General features: G+C 32.0%; 1 protein-coding gene across 1 annotated transcript; it reads right to left on the reverse strand.

The window, feature by feature from the left end:
* Positions 1–1,990: 1,990 nt before the first annotated feature.
* LOC127738611 (G patch domain-containing protein 11-like) lies at positions 1,991–8,421 on the reverse strand. Its single transcript, XM_052249944.1, has 6 exons — positions 8,276–8,421; positions 6,557–6,780; positions 5,623–5,876; positions 4,878–5,036; positions 3,025–3,106; positions 1,991–2,243 (listed from the first exon to the last, which is right to left on the reverse strand). Exons 1-6 carry the CDS (start codon positions 8,335–8,337, stop codon positions 2,185–2,187), a joined length of 840 nt encoding a protein of 279 aa, XP_052105904.1. The 5' UTR covers positions 8,338–8,421; the 3' UTR covers positions 1,991–2,184.
* Positions 8,422–20,050: the final 11,629 nt, after the last annotated feature.

A 20,050-nucleotide genomic window follows, 5' to 3' on the forward strand; every position in this document is an offset into this window, starting at 1 on the left:
GTATGGACACAACATTCAGGCTTGATACAGCTTTGCATTTGGATTGTGATTAAATATTTGACACAGCATAGGTTTCTGACACAGAATGAATGTGGTCTAAGAACTTAAAAATTTTAAATTGGACATTCACCTATTATGGTCCAATATCCAAAATCTAAATACATGGTTAGATTCAGCATATCAAAGAACCCCAAGAATTCAATTTTTGATGAAATCAAACAAAGTTTAATTTTGGACCCTTTTGACCTCAATGTTGATAACGGGGCCCAAAAATCAAAAATCTAAATACATGGTTAGATTCAGCATATCAAAGAACTCCATATATTCAATTTTTGTTGAAATCAAACAAAGTTTAATTTTGGACCCCGATTTGGACCAACTTGAAAACTGGGCCCATAATCAAAAATCTGAATACATGTTTAGATTCAGAATATCAAAGAACCCTAAGAATTCAATTTTTGTTAAAATCAAACCAAGTTTAATTTTGGACCCTTTGGACCTTAATGTAGACCAATTTGAAAACGGAACCAAAAATTAAGAATCTAAATACACGGTTAGATTCGGCATATCAAAGAACCCCAATAATTCAGTTTTTGATGAAATCAAACAAAGTTTAATTTTGGACCCTTTGGACCTCAATGTGGACCAATTTAAAAACGGGGCCCAAAATCCAAAAACTTAATACACGGTTAGATTCAGCATATTAAAGAACCCCAAGAAGTCAAGAATAAAACCCCATTGAAATTGGTCAAGAAATAAGCAATTTATACGAAGTATCTTCTTTTGCACAATACTGTGCAATTAAATATTTCTTGCTATTGCGCAATACTGTGCAATTGAAGATTTCTTGCTATTGCGCAATACTGTGCAATTGAAGATTTCTTGCTATTGTGCAATACTGTGCAATTGAAAATTTCTTGCTATTGCACAATACTTATTATATAATAATTTACACATCCTGTTTAGTGTGTATCTCCTACCATATCATTATTATTTGCTTTTAAATATAAATCAGAAATAACCAACTTAAAATGGAAAATTTTAAAAGAAAAAAAAAAGGAAAAAAAGAAAAAAAAGGAAATAAATAAAAATCCCCCCCCCAAATTTTTTGAACCCCCTTATGATTCATCACCCCCAAACTCAATCCCAGCCTTCCCTTTGTGGTATGGTACCTTGCAGTACAATTTCAGAGAGACCCATACACTTGAACACAAGTTATTGTCTGGAAACTAGAAAAATGTGTTTTTTGGCCCCTTTTTGGCCCCAAATTCCTAAACGTTTAGGGCAATTACCCCCAAACTCAAACCCAGCTTTCCCTTTGTGATATGGAACCTTGTAGTACAATTTCAGAAAGATCCATACACTCACACACAAGTTATTGTCCTGAAACTAGAAAAATGCTTGTTTTTTGCCCCTTTTTTGGCCCCTAATTCCTAAAATTTTGAGGCAATTACCCCCAAAATCAATCCCAGCATTCCTTTTGTGGTATGGAACCTTGTGGTACAATGTCAGAGAGATCCATACACTAACACACAAGTTATGTCTGGAAGTTACAAAAATGCTTATTTTTGGTCCCTTTTTGGCCCCTAATTCCTTTACTGTTGGTACCATAACCCCCAAAATCAATCCCAACCTTCCTTTTGTGGTATTGAACCTTGTGGTAAAATTTCATAGAGATCCATTCACTTAAACTAAAGTTAGAGTGCGAAAACCAATGTGTCTTCGGACGACGCCAGACGACGACGACGACGCCAACGTCATACCAATATACGACCACAAAAATTTTTTTGCGGTCGTATAAAAATCACATCTGGAATTGAATGCTATAAACGTCATTTACAACTTCTTAAGATATGACTATATACTGACCAGATAGAAGCATTACAGAAGAAAGAGTGGAACACTGAGATTAGGGGACTTTTAATGCTGTATTCTGGTATAATACTCCTTTTAAAGACTCTTCCTTGAAAGTCCTGATACAGAAGTTGCCTATTTTTAATAGCATTTATTTATAAAAGATTATTATCACAGAAGTGTCCTGTCTTTTAAAATTCACATAAACTCGATTCATAATGCCTTGTCTATAATATCTGACACATTCCAACGCATTGGCCTCCAACCAAGTGGTATCCTTAATACACAAAGACCTTTGGATAAGTACCCATACTTTGATATGTACTATAACTATTCATCATGAGCATCAGCTGTGTCACCAGGGCAATTTGTTAACAGATCATCTTCATCTGAAACAATAAATAGTTCATGACTATTAATTTGGTCCAAGGCATACAACAAACAAATCTGGATTACAAATAACTTACTTTTGCACTTGAGTGTTTATGTTTTTTTTTTTAAATAGTGTATAATAATGACTTATAGATATTTTGTGTTGCGTTCTAGTTGACTGACATTTTGCATAATTACAGTCTTTGGAATTTGAATTATGCACATCACCATACTTTTTTTTATCATGCATGCAGATCTTGAGCTGATAATTGGTACACAAGTGTTTGCATTTCATTATGGTGGACAAATTGTATAAAAAAATTTCCATCAATTTTACATATCATCTTGAATTCAAATGTCAAAATTTACCATAATTTGTATTAATTTTTACCTTAGCTGCAAGTACTCTATGCTATGATTTGAAACCATCTGGGCTTATGTTGATGATTGGGTTAATTAAAAGTACTTCTTGTTTCTGAATCTTTTACTTGTTTTTCTTGTTCATACACGTATGCATAATATTGTAAAATCTGGTAATTTTATTCATCCTGTAACTTCATATATTTTCTTTACTATTTATTTAAAGGACATACCAAATTACTGAAGTATTGAACCTAATATTGTTTGAAGAATCTCATATTTATGATAAAAGGTGAACAAAAATTCTCTAAGTAAACGGACATACTTTTAGTTTACCTCTGACTTGGACCAACTTGTGTTACCCAATTTTTAGTATCAAACTGTGACAGAAAGAAAACACATTTTTTTTTGGAGTAAAGTATATAAGAAAATTGATACCTTCAAATTTGGTGCCACACCATATGCAGTAGAGATGTATTGTTCTAAGGTAGGCTGTAAGTGCTTCAAGTTTCTCTTGATTCTAAAACAAACATATTGTGGTATTAAGTTGTATCTAGTTTTTTTACAATGTCTGATCCAACATTATACAAATTGAATGATCAATATTTATATAATATTTTTCTTTGAAGCAATTGGGATGACAAAAAAAGTATCATTCAATGTACCAAGTATCCATTTTCTCAACATGACATGACATGGTAAGAAATTGGACTTTTTTTTCTATTTATGAAAAGAAATTTTTTGTGTTTCTTTGACTTTAGCAGTAGTTTTTGTCTACTCTGAAATTCATGTCACAAAGAAGTTCATAGGTATTACATTGTACTTTTAATTGCCAATTATAATTAGAAAGTAATAGTCATAAAACAATGATATTTTAAAACTTATTGTACATATATAATATTAGAATCCACATACTGTAAATTCAGAAATTATTGCGTGCATTTATTATTGTGATTTCGCCATTTTAGACTAAAATGCGATTTTAATTTTTGCGATATTGTGAAAAATCCTGTTTAATTCATATAAAAAATTTAAAAATGCGAGTTTAAATTATTGCAATTATAACCCTGTCGCATTTTTCGCAAAAATAAAAAGATCGCAATAATTTCTGAATTTACAGTATCCAAAATTGGCAATGACATGTGTGTATATGAGCACTACCCCCATATCTATGCCCAAGTGAATTAATTTTTTTTCTCTACATTGTAAAGATGTTCAGTTTTGTTATTAGATATGCTTTTTAAGAACTGAATTTAAGATAATCCTTTGATGTATGGTATTCTGTTTGCATCTATGTATTTTGGTTCCAGTCAAAACTGGAGGCACTGTCCTTTTATTTATGCTACAATGATTTTTTAATTTTACAGAATGCATGTGAAGTTTGCATATGTGGTGTAATAATAAATCGTCTACCAGACTACTGATAAACTGTATAGCTGATGCAACATCATGCATCCATTTCAGTCAATTCATGCAGAATATGATGCTTCAATCCCTTAGTCATGCTTTTTTGTTTTTTATTTATTGAACCAATATTTTATTTTTATATTCTTTATTACTTGAACCAATATTTCATTTTTATTTGTTTATCTTTCATTTGAACAAATATGTTAGAATTATGCAGATATGCAGAGAAAAACAAAAACACAAGTAAGACTATGGTTACGTGTCATAATAATTAACCATTGGCAAAATAACAAATCATGTCACTTAATATGAAGAGATTTAAAATGGGATATCACATCCTAATTTTACAGTGATGTTGTTTTTTAGAGCCTATAAATTTTGAAACAATCCATGTAAACTCATCGATCCTTTGAATAAACTTACTCTTAAAGATTCTTAAATTTAACACATAGTAAAATCTTTCAATATCGTTTTTATCGATACAAACGCCTCCGAAGCGGGATGTTCTCGCTGTGTTGAAGACCCGTTGGTGGCCTTGGGTTGTTTTCTGCTCTTTGGTCAGGGTGTTGTTTCTTTGACACATTCCCCATTTCCATTCTCAATTTTATTGATTTTGTTTTTGAAAAATTAAAGCATAACTAAATATATATGAACAGCAATAAGTACTCATGATCCTACATCATGTTAGTCAGTTGATACTGTTTACTTATATTATGGTATTGCACAAGGTGACAAGGTTATGTGTTTCTCAGACTGTGTACAACATCTTAATACACATTGGTATCAACCATGATAACCCAACATATAGCCATACTGAGTACAGTTAAAATGAGTTGAAGTACTCTAAAAATCATAGAGTATGCATTAATCAACAATATACTGACTGTTAAAAAGTCTTCCTCTTCTTCTTCTTCATCTTCATCATCATCCTCTTCTTCCTCTACTACCTCAAATGATAACCCTGTCTCTGTTTCATTTTTCTTTTTCTTTTTTGGCAACATTGATTTAGGCCAGAAGTACCATTCATCTGGAATTGTTGTACCCTAAAAACAAATGAAGAGTGATCAATGATTTATCAATCTCAATCATTTACTTCTTACTTCATTTTGATAAGATTTTCCTTTGAATTTAACTTTCCACCCAATTCTTTAGAAAATAGTATTTTCCTGTTTTGAGTGCTTTAATAAATATAATTTTAATAACAAGGTCTAAAAGATTCACTTTTCACTTTTGTCAGTTATTATAGTTTAACATGTAATAAGAAAAAATATATTTCATTTGGATTTAATGAGGTCTGGGCAATATGTGTCAATGACACACACGTTCCAACAACAAATGTTATAAAAAATTAGGTCACCATAATGGTGATAATGATGGATAAATGTCCACACTGTATTGTAAACTTTGTTGTCTGTTCTATGGTCGGGTTGTTGTCTCTTTGGCACATTCCCCATTTCCATTCTCAATTTTATTTAAATGACTTAGACTTGTTCAGTAAAGGCATGCAATGCATAAATACAGCATTCCTTTTTTACCAAGTTACTTACCAGCTACACAGTGGATGACAGGTCATATCATAAAAAGTGTGAACTTACTTTTGAAACTTTTTTTCATTGTTAATCCTCTTACCATTTCTGAATCTAGTTGTTCACAAACTTTCTGACTTTTTATCATATCTCTCTCTGCTTTACCATCAGTGAATTTACTACTCATTCTCTGTTGAAAATCTCTTTTCAAATTGGATTCCATTTTCTGTCTTTTGATAAGACGACTGGCTCTCATTGTAGTCCACTGCTCTTTTCGCCTTTTTCTGTCTGCTTCAGCACCTAAACCACCTCTACCTGTTTTAACATATATACCAACAGGTTCTTTTCTTCCTTCACCTATACAAATCCAAACAAATACACATTAAATTTAAGTAAGTAATATTATTAGACCATTTAAGTGCATACCACCATCATCTTAAACAATTTCACTGCATTGCACATGCATCAAAACAATAATTTAGACAGTTTGCAATCTAGCAATGTTCTCCCTAGGACATTTAATAGGGGTACTCTTTTTTCTGTGATTTTTACGCTTGATTTTATCAGAAATGAATTGTTTTTATTCTATGAACTACGATATATACTAGTTAACACTGAAGAAATAATTTCAGCTACAAGATTGTTTATCAAAATTTTCTCTATGCCAAGATGCTATTTAAAACTACTGAGTAGACCTATGAGCCATACATTGTACATATAAACCTCACAATGTTCGGTGATTGACTTCCTTTAAATTTTCATTTTTGAATCCAAACAGTATTATCAGGCTATCTTTAAGTTGTAGTTTGAACATAATAGGACCAAACATTGACATTTCATTACAAAGGCTAGCATTATTTCATCTTTTCTTATTTTATAGAATAATGTGTGTTGTTCTAATTAGTCATATAAGTTATGTTTTAAAGCTAATAATTATTAAGTCAAGATGTTTATCATGATTGATACATGTACGACAAATCTTATCGATTGGCCGCTTCCTACAACTAACTTTCTTACAGAACTTTATTCCAGCTTACCCTGTTTACCAATCCCCATTCCTGGTTTATATCCCATCTTTGCTAGTAAAGCAAATCCTTTATTGTCACTTTTGATGGCTGCTTGTAAACCCTCTTCTCTTTTCTCGTGCTCTACTACAGACTTTGGTTTTACAATATTCTTAACATTAGATTCTTTAATTTTCTTCTCTACTTTATGAATTCTTGCAATGTTGGCTGATACAAGGCCTGGTCTGGTTTCTGTACTGTAAATAAAGACAAGCTATTTACATGAAAATGTACTAAAACAAATGCATGAAAAGCTTAAATGTGTTTTATAGAGCATAACAGTTTGACTATTTTAAACTAAAAAGGAACTTTATGTACAATGTTATGATCAGATATTATAAGATACATGCACTTATTACCTACACTTTGTAAGGGCAATGAATGGAGACACTAACCTATTGACAAAACATTTGACTGTTAGGCCAGGGTTTTTAAATTTGTTGGTTTACGGATCCCTATTTTTCTGATTTGCAGAATAAAAATAAAATTGACATTTCATGCTTTTTTATTCCCGCTGATCCTAACAAATACGTTATCCCTGAAATATAAATAAAAATATTCTTTTATATGAAATTAAATGCATTTAAGATTAACAGAAATGATTACACATTGTGATGTATAAAAAAAAAAAAGGTTTATGTATCTAAAAATAGACAATCATAACTGACCTTGAACTGTTGTTTGCGCAAATAATTTTGCGGAACGCGAAATCTGTGTTAAAAACCTATTCCAATAAGTTCGTTTTCCTTTTTTCCGTAAAATTTATCATCGCATAAATGAAATGGACCCGTCCAAATGTGAAAGACAGCAAGTTAAGAGTAAGAGAAAATCACAAACAATTTGGAATTTTCTTGTTTCATAGATTGAAAAAAAAATTCGTCCATTTGGATATAAAAAACGGGAATGCATGAGAAATGATGAAACTGATATCCTCGTCTTTCCAGTGGACGAGTCTACTTCGTTTTTGACAAGGATTGTAAAGTCTTATTTTCGTATGACGTGTTTGCAATTTTTATTTCACTTGTTTTCGTGATTAAAAATTATTATTCGCCATGTTTCCTTAAAGTTGATAAAAAGCAACGTGGAGTTGTTTTTTCTTGTTTGTGAAATGACGATTTAATTTCATGTTTGTCCGACAAAATAGCATACCAAAAATAAAATATCGTTAGTAAGCTGAAATGTATATTTATTTTTTACATATTTATGTCTTGTAAGATATTTGTTTTCTTTTTTTTTTCTGACTGACTGACCCAACTTTTTCATGTGAAAAATCCGTAAACCAACAAATTAAAAAAAAACCTGGCGTTTAGACATACAAAAATTAAGGCTTTGAATTATTTTAATCATGAAATATTTCATTAAAGTCATATGATACTTCAAATTAAAAAAACAAAAAGAAAGTTGAATATGTTTCATATACTTTTACTACAAAACAAGTTTAAGAGAACTTCCTTGAAAAAGAAAATCCTTGCTTAATCTCATCAAAATCTTCTGAAAATATGCTTGAATTAAAAAAAAAATGTATACAGTCCTCAGACTTCGTCCCCTTTCACAGGTAACGCCTGCCTCATATTATTAATACATTTATCTATAGAGTTTTTTCGTTAGCTTAATGATCTTTTCCAACCTGTTATCAATCCCCCCTTTTTTCCTTATAACTTTGTTCCAACTTCGATAGTGCTAAAACTCAACCATTTTGTTAGGATGGCATCAGACATATAATCATCTTCTTCATCGTCTAAGTTAGCAGACATTTCCGTTCAGGGTCAATGGCATTACAGGAAAAATCACATTTCTTTTTTTTTTTGATAGTCCAAAATAAACCGGATGTACTGAAGATCATGTAATATCAGAAACAAAAAGAGGCAACTTCGTTGTGGTTCCGGAAAATGTCGGTGAATTAGAAAATCTGATATAGAATAAAATTTCGTTTAAATGTATCTAGTATTGCTATTGGAACTGTCGCTGAAGTTATTATTACATTCTGTGATAAAGCTTATGTTGTTTTGTTTGTAATAAAACAGGTTTAGATTTTAACGAGAGAAATTTATGTATTACTGGAAAATTATTACACCAGGGTTTTCGATATCACAAACTAGTCAAAACATTTACTAAATGTTATCATCGGTATAAGGACATCATTCGTAAATATAGCTCAACATGTAGACTTCTTATACGTTCAGGTATTTCACATCCAATTTTTTATGGAAATATTCTTTATAAAGCACAAAAATGTCAGTATTCACCTCTGAAGCTAACAAAACCTTTAAATAGACTTATTAAGAAGGGATATAGTTACGATACTGTTGTCAGGTCATTAAAGATTGCATATTTTGGCGTTAATATTGATTCACTTATAGGGTCTTTACATCGGCACTAAACACATTTATTTAAAAACCAGTTGTTGGCATGACACGGGTTATGTTCTTCTCATATATATGTTATGATGGTATGATACTAAACCCCTAACGGGAAGGATTGTGCCTGATAATCATATGATGAAGACATAATCTTTCAATCAGTTTAATTGAAGTCTGGAGCTGGCATGTCAGTTAACTGCTAGTAGTCTGTTGTTATTTATGTATTATTGTCATTTTGTTTATTTTCTTTGGTTACATCTTCTGACATCAGACTCGGACTTCTCTTGAACTGAATATTAATGTGCGTATTGTTATGCGTTTACTTTTCTACATTGGCTAAAGGTATAGGGGGAGGGTTGAGATCTCATAAACATGTTTAACCCCGCCGCATTTTTGCGCCTGTCCCAAGTCAGGAGCCTCTAGCCTTTGTTAGTCTTGTATTATTTTTAATTTTAGTTTCTTGTGTACAATTTGGAGTTTAGTGTGGCGTTCATTATCACTGGGCTAGTATATATATTTGTTTAGGGGCCAGCTGAAGGACGCCTCCGGGTGCGGGAATTTCTCGCTGCGTTGAAGACCTGTTGGTGACCTTCTGCTGTTGTCTGTTTTATGGTCGGGTTGTTGTCTCTTTGACACATTCCCCATTTCCATTCTCAATTTTATTACATAAATTTCGTATGCAAAGAAATTAATGAAGCCAATCATTATAAACTAGCTCGTTTTGAAATAATAATTTCATTGCATGATCTTACATATCCAAACCGACAAAAACTGGGTCAAATCTGCAGTCACTTGTTTCTGAAAAAATACCTATATACTTTAATACAACATATAATAATATAATTTTATATTAAAGTATATATGTAATTTTTTTCAGAGACAATTAAGTGCCTGTGGTCAATTGTTCTTTTGCATTAAATTATAAAAGATCACATCATAATGGATCACAATGAACAAAGGTACCAAGATCCCTGACTTCATGTTAAAATTTCTCAACCAAAACTTTAACTTGGCCTGATACGGAATGGACAGATAAGCGGAATAACAGACGGACGGACGCTAAGACAATAAAACATAACCCCCTCTACTTTCGTACGCAGTGCATAAAAAACATCAACTTTACCAAGGCTAATAATTTAGTGCACTTGACGGAAACCTTAAATCTACGATTTATAAAAATCGAATGGGAGCTTACGTCAATAGATATAAACAATTCACCACACCTGTCAACCTATGACAATGAAAATGCAGGTGATGACCTGCATAGAACAATGAAATCTCAGGTCATAACGCGTACGAACTTTTTCGAGCTGAATTTCAGTATTTAGGGGGCATTTTTCTTATAATTTATATCAAATTTTCCTAAACATGTCCACATGGTTAAGTAATTTAGAATTGTACATTTTATTATTTCATTGCACTTGGAGGCCATTGATAGATTTGCCTTTATTCCTGTTCATTTTCAGTCCATGACATACAATGTGCCAAATTATGTTATCTGTGCATACATTTGTGCAGCTTTTAAACAGTAAAACATATCATATATATTGAAGTTTTTAACTAACTTGACTGGCTACACAGCCCTTGCACGGTCGGCCAGGAAAGATATTAGAGTATAATAAAATAAAGTTAGACAATTATAGGAGGTATAGATAAAAAAAGTAATTTTCAAAATTTTTATTTTTTAATTGTTCTAAGGTAGAACAATAAGTAAAAGTATTATTCTGATATGTTTTAATTCAATTCATTTTAGATTTAATCTTTTTACAAAAAAAACATAAGTTTAAGGAGTATATTGTGAATTGACAAAAAAGGGGAAGTAACTCAAATTGTTTTTAAAACAACTTTGAAATACATAAATTATTTACGACCTAAAGCTAAGGTGTTAATTAACAGTGTGTTTGACACCAAAGCTGTCAAGTGAAGCCATGTACTGAAATGGGTCACTTGAGCTGAGTTTACACAGCTAGTTGAACTTCTTGTCCAGGAAGAATTACGAATTTGCCGGTATTTTAAAGGAATCAGTTTATATCTAATCAGTCTGAAGGCTTAGGAATCCGGGTGAAAACGGGTTATTTTCCGAATTCCCGGGTTATTTGGTCACCCGGCGGGTGTTCCGGGTGACCCCTCAAAATTGTGAAAATCTCGGGTCACACCCGCAGGATCCGGGTCAGTTGACAGGTATGATTCACCAAAGTTTCATGAAAATTGGTGAAAGGGTTTTCGAGTTATTGTCCATCAATTTTCGACGACGGACAGACGGACAATGGCATACCATAATACAAAATATAGTTGGCAGTCTTAAGACGGACGTATAAAAATGGAACAAACTAGGAAATTAAAACATTGACCAATGAACCATGAAAAGGAGGTTAATGTCAAATGAACCCTGCCAGACAGACATGGACATGCACCTTCAAATCATTCCATACACCAAATACTGTTTACCTATTTCATATGGATATGAGAAGCAAACCTTGGCAGGAAAACTTTACATTGAAAATGAACCATGATGATGAAAATAGGGTCAAGGTAAGATTTTCGCTGGCAGACATACTTGTATACCTTCAAATTATTCCAAATACAAAAATAATAGTTTTTTTTTCTATTACTTATCGTATCTGAGAAATAGACCAAAACCAAGAAAACTTAAGGATGACCAATGCACCATGTCATGGTCAGACATGACCCTAACAGGCATACATGACTTTGGTACACCTTTTAATCATTTCATACATCAAATATAGTTGCCTATTGCTTATAGTATCTGAAAACAGCACCAGACATGACATTGACCAATGAAACAGGAAAATGAGGTCAAGGTCAGATAAAACCTGCAAGACGTAAACCTTACAATTATTGCATACACCAAATATAGTTGACCTTATTTTGCTTATTGTATCTGAGAAATAGACCAAATCATTAAAACTTATTATCGACCAATAAACTAGGAAAATGAGGTTGAAGTCAGATGAAACCAGCCAGACTGACATGTACATTTGACTATCATTCCAGACCAAACATAGCTGACCTTTCGCAATCAATATATGATATATGGACTTGACCTACAAACTTAAACCTTGATCACTGAGCCATGAAATGAGGTCAAGATCAGGGGAACCCGATATTTGAATGACATGCAGATCGACCTTACAAGGATCCCATATATCAAATATAGTGTTACTTGTAATAAATGAGAAATTTATGTATACAAAAATAGGGTTTTTAAACACTCCATGGAACATGAAAATGAGGTAAAGGACAAAGGACATTGAACATGTACTTGAAACTACCCAACTATATACTCCAACTAATAAAGCTAGACAAGGTATTTTGTAAAAGATTGTTGTTCTCTAGATGTCCTTTGGGCTTTTTAGTTTTCCATTTCCTATCTTATTGATATATACCTAACATCATTAATTCTTACCTTGTTCAATTTTTTTATTAGTAATTTAGGTTTATTTATATCTATCATATTACTTAGCTAAAGGCTATTTAATCTTTTGCCATCATCTAACAGAAGAATTCCTTGTATGGTTCTTATCCTTAGTGATCTAGTGTAGAGCCTATTGGCAAAACAACATGCCTACTAGCCAGAAAGGAGTCAGTTTTACATTAATTACAATGGAAAATGTGTTTGAAATCTTCTTGAGAACCACTTAACCTATTTTTGTAACAAAAAAGGACTGAAATACAATTCATGTTAGATACTTACTTAGGGTTATAGATGGTTCTGTCGGGAGGCAGCTAGTTTGGCTTTTGTAATTTTTTCAAAACTTTCATTCCAAAATTAACTTCCTCTGATAAAGTTCGCCTTAAAATTTACAAACATTTGGGTAAAACTTTCCACAAATACATAGATTCCCATCACCAACATACATACTTAAACATCAAGACTTGACACCGTTTTTTATAGAGTCGTAATGACTAATTGCCTTTTACTAGAATATATATGTAAATTTAATTAATTAACAGTGTTTTTTTTTTAGCCAAGTTCTATTGCATACTTAGCAAGGGTCCCTTCTCAAAAGTCTCCCTATTTAAAAGTCTTTTTTTGCTTGGTGCTCTTTTAAATTTTTACTGCGTTTATACGCAATGATAGGCATCTGTTTAAATATTGTTTTACAATATTTATCTCTTTGCAAAAACTGCCAATGTTTCTTAATAGCTCTGTTAAGATTTATAACTGTAGGGTTATATTTAGTTACCAGTGTAAGTGGAATTTCCCTTTTTCTAAAATTATCTGACAGAGTACTGCATCGTTTAATCTTGTATTTCACATCTTTTATGTTTTTTGCTGTTTCTAACTTATCATAGCCTCTATCTATAAGTTTATTCTCCAAAGTCATAAGATGATTGTTAAGATCAGTTTTGTTGCTATTGTTTCTTATGTGACGAATTGTTTCACCTGTTATAATACTTTTAAAAATATGTCTAGGATTTTTTGCAATACCTTTTTTTCTTTTTTATTTGTTAATTTCCTCCAATGTTTGTTCTTGCATGAGCAACATGACGTGGCTCGAGATAAAAGGAGTCACATGTGGAGAAGGAACTGCTTATCCTTCCAGAGCACCTCAGATCACCCCCAGTTTTTAGCTTTCTATGTAGTTTTTTGTGGACTCGCTTGTCTTCTTTTTGTTTGTTTTTAGCCATGGCTACTTCCACCTCTTTTTTCCCCAAATATATTGATAAATGTATTTGTATATTTGACTTGAATATTTTGGCTTTGAATATTTCTTGAGGGAAACATAACCCAAAAAAACTGTTGACAAAGATACATGTCTCGACTGTATGTAATTTAGGTAGTATAATGCAATAATTTAACATGTAAACTACTGTAAATTCAGAAATTAATGTGTGCATTTGTTATTGCGATTTTTAAAGAATGAACAAAAATGCAAGATTAATTATTGTGATTTCAGGAAAAGCAGCATACAGATATGCGTATCAGATATCGAAATGCGGGTTCTTATTATTGCAATACTCACCCAGTCATATTATTCGCATTAATAAAAACCTTGTTATAATTACTGAATTTGCAGTATGCAAATCATTCAGTTGATGAACCATGACTGATGGTGCAGGGCCAAATAATCTAATGCTAATACAACTGTATACCAAATACTGTATATCAAGAAACAATTTTTCTGTGTGTCTAATTTCACTTTGTTCACGGTAGGGGTATATACATTCCAATGTCCATAATGACCATAAACAGCATTGTACAAGGCTGTGAAACACGAAAAATGAACGCAGCAAAGATTTAACTGCCTCTTCTAAGACTCTTATTGGGAACAAAACCCAACCTGAATAACACCATATACAGTACCATTGACTTATCATAAGTGGTTCCCTTTAAACTGACCAAATAACAGAAACTTGAACATGTTAACTATGCAAAAGTTTCAAGGTCAATGAAGCAGGAAAGAGGGGCAGGGCCATAATATCCGTAGAAATGAAACATGCAAATGCTAATACAACTGCATACCAAATATCATCGACTTACCATTTAGTGGTTCTTCTAAAACTGACATAATCACAAACTTATATATGCATAAGTTTCAAACTCAATAGACCATGACTGAGGGGACGTGGCCAATTAATCTCCATGGAAATGAGATGTGCAAATGCTAATACAACTGCATACCAAATATGGTTGACTTTTTGAAGATTTTTTAAATCACACTTGACCATTATCCTAAATAAAATGCTCCGCAGGGCGCAGCTTGATACGACCGCAGAGGTCGAACCCTGAACAGTTGGGGCAAGTATGGACACAACATTCAAGCTTGATACAGCTCTGAATTTGGATTGTGATTAAATATTTGACACAGCATAGGTTTCTGACACAGAATGAATGTGGTCTAAGAACTTAAAAATTTTAAATTGGACATTCACCTATTATGGTCCGATATCCAAAATCTAAATACATGGTTAGATTCAGCATATCAAAGAACCCCAAGAATTCAATTTTTGATGAAATCAAACAAGTTTAATTTTGGACCCTTTTGACCTCAATGTGGACAAAATTGATAACGGGGCCCAAAAATCAAAAATCTAAATACATGGTTAGATTCAGCATATCAAAGAACCCACATATATTCAATTTTTGTTGAAATCAAACAAAGTTTAATTTTGGACCCCGATTTGGACCAACTTGAAAACTGGGCCCATAATCAAAAATCTAAATACATGTTTAGATTCAGCATATCAAAGAACCCTAAAAATTCAATTTTTGTTAAAATCAAACTAAGTTTAATTTTGGACCCTTTGGACCTTAATGTAGACCAATTTGAAAACGGAACCAAAAATTAAGAATCTAAATACACGGTTAGATTCGGCATATCAAAGAACCCCAATAATTCAATTTTTGATGAAATCAAACAAAGTTAAATTTTGGACCCTTTGGACCTCAATGTGGACCAATTTAAAAACGGGGCCCAAAATCCAAAAACTTAATACACGGTTAGATTCAGCATATTAAAGAACCCGAAGAATTCAAGAACAAAACCCCATTGAAATTGATCAAGAAATAAGCAATTTATACGAAGTATCTTCTTTTGCACAATACTGTGCAATTGAATATTTCTTGCTATTGCGCAATACTGTACAATTGACAATTTCTTGCTATTGCGCAATATTGTGCTATTGGATATTTCTTGCTATTGCGCAATACTGTGCAACTGAAGATTTCTTGCTATTGCGCAATACTGTGCAATTGAAGATTTCTTGCTATTGTGCAATTGAAAATTTCTTGCTATTGCACAATACTTATTATATAATAATTTACACATCCTGTTTGGTGTGTATCTCCTACCATATCATTATTATTTGCTTTTAAATATAAATCAGAAATAACCAACTTAAAATGGAAAATTTTAAAAGAAAAAAAAAAGAAAAAAAAAGAAAAAAAAAAAAATCCCCCCCCCCCAAATTTTTTGAACCCCCTTATGATTCATCACCCCCAAACTCAATCCCAGCCTTCCCTTTGTGGTATGGTACCTTGCAGTACAATTTCAGAGAGATCCATACACTTGAACACAAGTAATTGTCTGGACATTAGAAAAATGCTTATTTTTTGCCCCTTTTTGGCCCCCAATTCCTAAACAAATCGGGCAATTACCCCCAAACTCAATTCCAGCTTTCCCTTTGTGATATGGAACCTTGTAGTACAATTTCAGAAATATCCAAACACTTACACACAAGTTATTGTCATGAAACTAGAAAAATGCTTGTTTTTTGCCCCCTTTTTGGCCCCTAATTCCTAAAATTTTGAGGCAATTACCCCCAAAATCAATTACAGCCTTCCCTTTGTGATATGGAACCTTGTGGTACAATGTCAGAGAGATCCATACACTTACACACAAGTTATTGTCTGGAAGTTACAAAAATGCTTATTTTTGGCCCCTAATCCCTTAACTGTTGGTACCATAACCCCAAAAATCAATCCCAACCTTCCTTTCGTGGTATAGAACCTTATGGTAAAATTTCATGGAGATCCATTCACTTAAACTAAAGTTAGAGTGCGAAAACCAATGTGTCTTCGGACGACGCCAGACGACGACGACAACGTCATACCAATATACGACCAAAAATTTTTTAATTTTTGCGGTCGTATAAAAATCAGAAGTCTTATAAAAATGCAAAAAAAACATTATAGTAATACATTTATTTTCATTTTATAGTAATACATTTATTTTCATTTTATAAAAATGTTTCTTATAATATTCACTGAATACATATAGCATACCAGTAAGCTATAAAAATAACACTATCATATATAACAGACTAGTCAATTTAAGTTAAAAGTTATAGGTGTCAACTTTCCTAATATCGGTGGGAGCTATCCAATATATTAAAAACAGTTGGAAATATTTCTTTTCATTATATGTAGTGGTTTTTCAAAACATTGATTGTTTTCAAAATAGAGAATGTCCAAGCGAACTGGAATGATTCATTTGATCTGAATGTTGATGGTAAAAATACGTGAAAAGCAATAGTTCAACTGCAGAGAGTAAGCTAAAATATTACAGAAAACAATGTGAAATAGGTCTTATACAAATCTCCCTCCAAAATATATCCACAAAGGTATATCTCCCGTGTTCAAAATTTGAAAAGTTGATAACCTAAGAAATGCTTGGAAACAAGTAAGTACTTTTACAAAATGTATATAAATCAGATTCTGGCAAGCCTTTTTGTTTTGTTTTACAGTACCATGGATTCATTTATTTTCATGGGTATCAATTTTCATGGATAGAGAAAAACTTTCATTTACATAGTATTTGATTTCATAGTTTTGCTAGTCTCAATACAAGCCTATAGAAAATTTGTAATTAGTTGAACATTTAAATTAGTGGTTCACCTGTAACAACGAATGACACAAAATTTGGTATCCAAAGAATAATAACGATTCCACAGTATATACAAAACTGTAAACATATTCAGATATATTTCTGACTACTTTAATTGATAAAGGGTTACCCATGCACGGAATAAATGAAACATGTTTACTCCCCTTTATCTTGGATACTGTATGAGTAAGTTAAAATCTGGTTAATAATCAAATTTATATGGAATCTTAAGTCATGATCTATCAAAATCAGATTAAAAATAAAACATATATAAACAAAATATAAAGGGCATAACTCTAGAACGGTTAAAGTGATGCCACCAATATTCAAACTTGATCTGTGTTTTGTGGTAATAAGCATTTTGTATAAGTTTCATAGCATTTGGTTGAGGCAAACTCAAGTTAGAGAACGGAAACCAATTTTGGGACGTACGGACGTACGGAGGGACGTACGTACAGACGGACAAGGGTAAAACTTAATGCCCCCTCCGCTACGGCGGGGGCATAAAAAAATATTTTTGTGTGCCCTTTTGAGCATCTTCAATTTTGGAAAGTGTAAAAATCCTCTCTAATTAACTAATACTCCTACTGATCATCCTCATGCTGACTCCTATAATACATGAAACTTGATATTACCTGCAAATATTGAAACCCCCAAAATCACTTAATGGTAAGGATCAATGTATTTTTAGAATATCAGGATAACTGATTAACAATATAACAAGTTATTCAATAGAAACTATTGTGTCTACAGATGGACATCAGCTATAAGCACCATATCATACTAATATATCAGCAAAATTCTTGTGGTATTTTAAAACATAAAACTTGAGATATATTCAAAATAAATGTGGTTTAAAAAACAAAAATCCTGAGCTTGCAACATCATGAACATTGTATTAAATGGTGACAAAAAACTTACAACAAGCAAAATCTTAAAATAAAGGCATAAAAAGTGTGCGAAAAATTATAAAAATTATGCTGAAAATCTTTCTAACGGAAAAATACCAGAACACCAAAACAATAATAATGAAGATACAAAACAATTATTATAAAGAAAATCATAAAGCATCTGATTCTGAGCTTTGAACAAAATTAAATGTAGCAAGGTTAACTGTTTACAAGCTGTACTATCCACCTTATTCAAAGGTCAGTAGTAAATTATAAATGAAGCCATTGGCAAAAACCCAACAAAATTATATAAAAATACTTTTATCCAGCAATATTTTTATATAAATTTTTTAATAGTTATAAGCAAAGACAACTTAACACAGTTAGAGAATTTATAAATGTCACCTGTCAGCACAGACTAGATAATAAGTATTTTATCGCTAATTTTGATATAGTATTAAATTCATTGTATATGACAATCTCCAAAGAAAGAAACAGTAGTATATGTTCCAGATTTTGAGGCAATAAAAGACAAACCGCATATCCCAGATGAAAGTGATTAATTACCCTCATCATTGAGACAGCTTCATAAAATGCTATCAAATGTCATTAGTCATTTACCCTTCCTTTCCATTACATTGTATGACCTTTAAACATTTGTTTTTCACAAACATAAAACATTATTGCAATTATCATGATCATGATTATTGCAGAAACATTATATAAAAATATGCAGCTTCCAGAAATGCCACAAATGTTAAACAAATTGTAAGTAAACTATGAAAAATTGATTGGTAAGCAATATAAAAAGAAAAAATTGATAAAATGGAAAAGAGGTATAACAAGATGTGAAATTTCCCCTGACGCTTTGAACTGTGCAATAACATAATATCAGGAGTCAACTGTGGAACAACAGCAGACATTATGAGTGAGATTAAACATTAATATATTTTACATAAACATTGAATGATATTTTTGTACATTGCATACATTAATGGAATATGAATCAACATACCTCATTACACAAACTTTCACATCACAATTACGCGTGAGGTACTTCCCTAAGATGATTGTCAAATTTTACCCCAAAAAATCCCTTAGCTACTGCAAAAATCATCACATCTAAATAAAGGGGTAGTGTATGGTCAACTATAAATGATGACCAACAATCCTAGTTAATACCCCAATGACTCCTGCAAAAAAAAATCAAATCAAAATAGCATTTTATTTTGGTAAACTACACATGATGGCAAACAATCCTTCAAAGAATGACAGCATTCTTACATATGATCACCAAGGAGAAGCATTTAGATGGTGTCTTTATGCTACAATAGACAAGACAGTTGTAGTTTCATACTTCATGCAAAACTTGACAAATCAAAATGGCATTTTTACCAGATAGACTTATTACATACGATGAAAAAAACATCCCTCAGAATATGAAGGCTTTCAGTAAAACAGTCTCAAAGTAGAAGCATTAACAAGAAGTCTTTATGCTACCTAGGCCAAACATGATCAAAGTCCCCAAACTCAAGCAAAAATTATCAAACCAAAATGGTGATATAAAATGGTATATCTATTTTAACACTTAACACTGAATATATGCAATTTGTTTACAGCAACAAAGAAAAATAAACTAAAGTCAAATCTGAATCAAAATTATCCCTTGTAGGAGTCCAGTGTTCTCCCCAGGGCCTTTTAGCATCATGGTAATGTGATGCTTTTTTCTTGAATATGATGCTATCTGAAATGAGTTTCTTATACATGTTATAGGTTGTTTTATAGATGTGATGCTATAATTTTAAGAAACAAGATGGTATTTCAAATTTCCCTGTTTACCAGGATGCTATATGAAATATCTGGGGA

The sequence above is a fragment of the Mytilus californianus genome, unplaced genomic scaffold, assembly GCF_021869535.1.
Source record: "Mytilus californianus isolate M0D057914Y unplaced genomic scaffold, xbMytCali1.0.p SCAF_4, whole genome shotgun sequence".
Classification (NCBI taxonomy): domain Eukaryota; kingdom Metazoa; phylum Mollusca; class Bivalvia; order Mytilida; family Mytilidae; genus Mytilus; species Mytilus californianus.

Coding starts and splice junctions, on each gene's coding strand:
- LOC127738611 (XM_052249944.1), bottom strand. CDS start 8,337: ATGTCTGCTAACTTAGACGATGAAGAAGATGATTATATGTCTGATGCC. Junction 6,781..8,275: donor GATGCCATCCTAACAAAATG/GTTGAGTTTTAG, acceptor CTTTATTTACAG/TACAGAAACCAGACCAGGCC. Junction 2,244..3,024: donor GTGTGGCACCAAATTTGAAG/GTATCAATTTTC, acceptor TTATTGTTTCAG/ATGAAGATGATCTGTTAACA.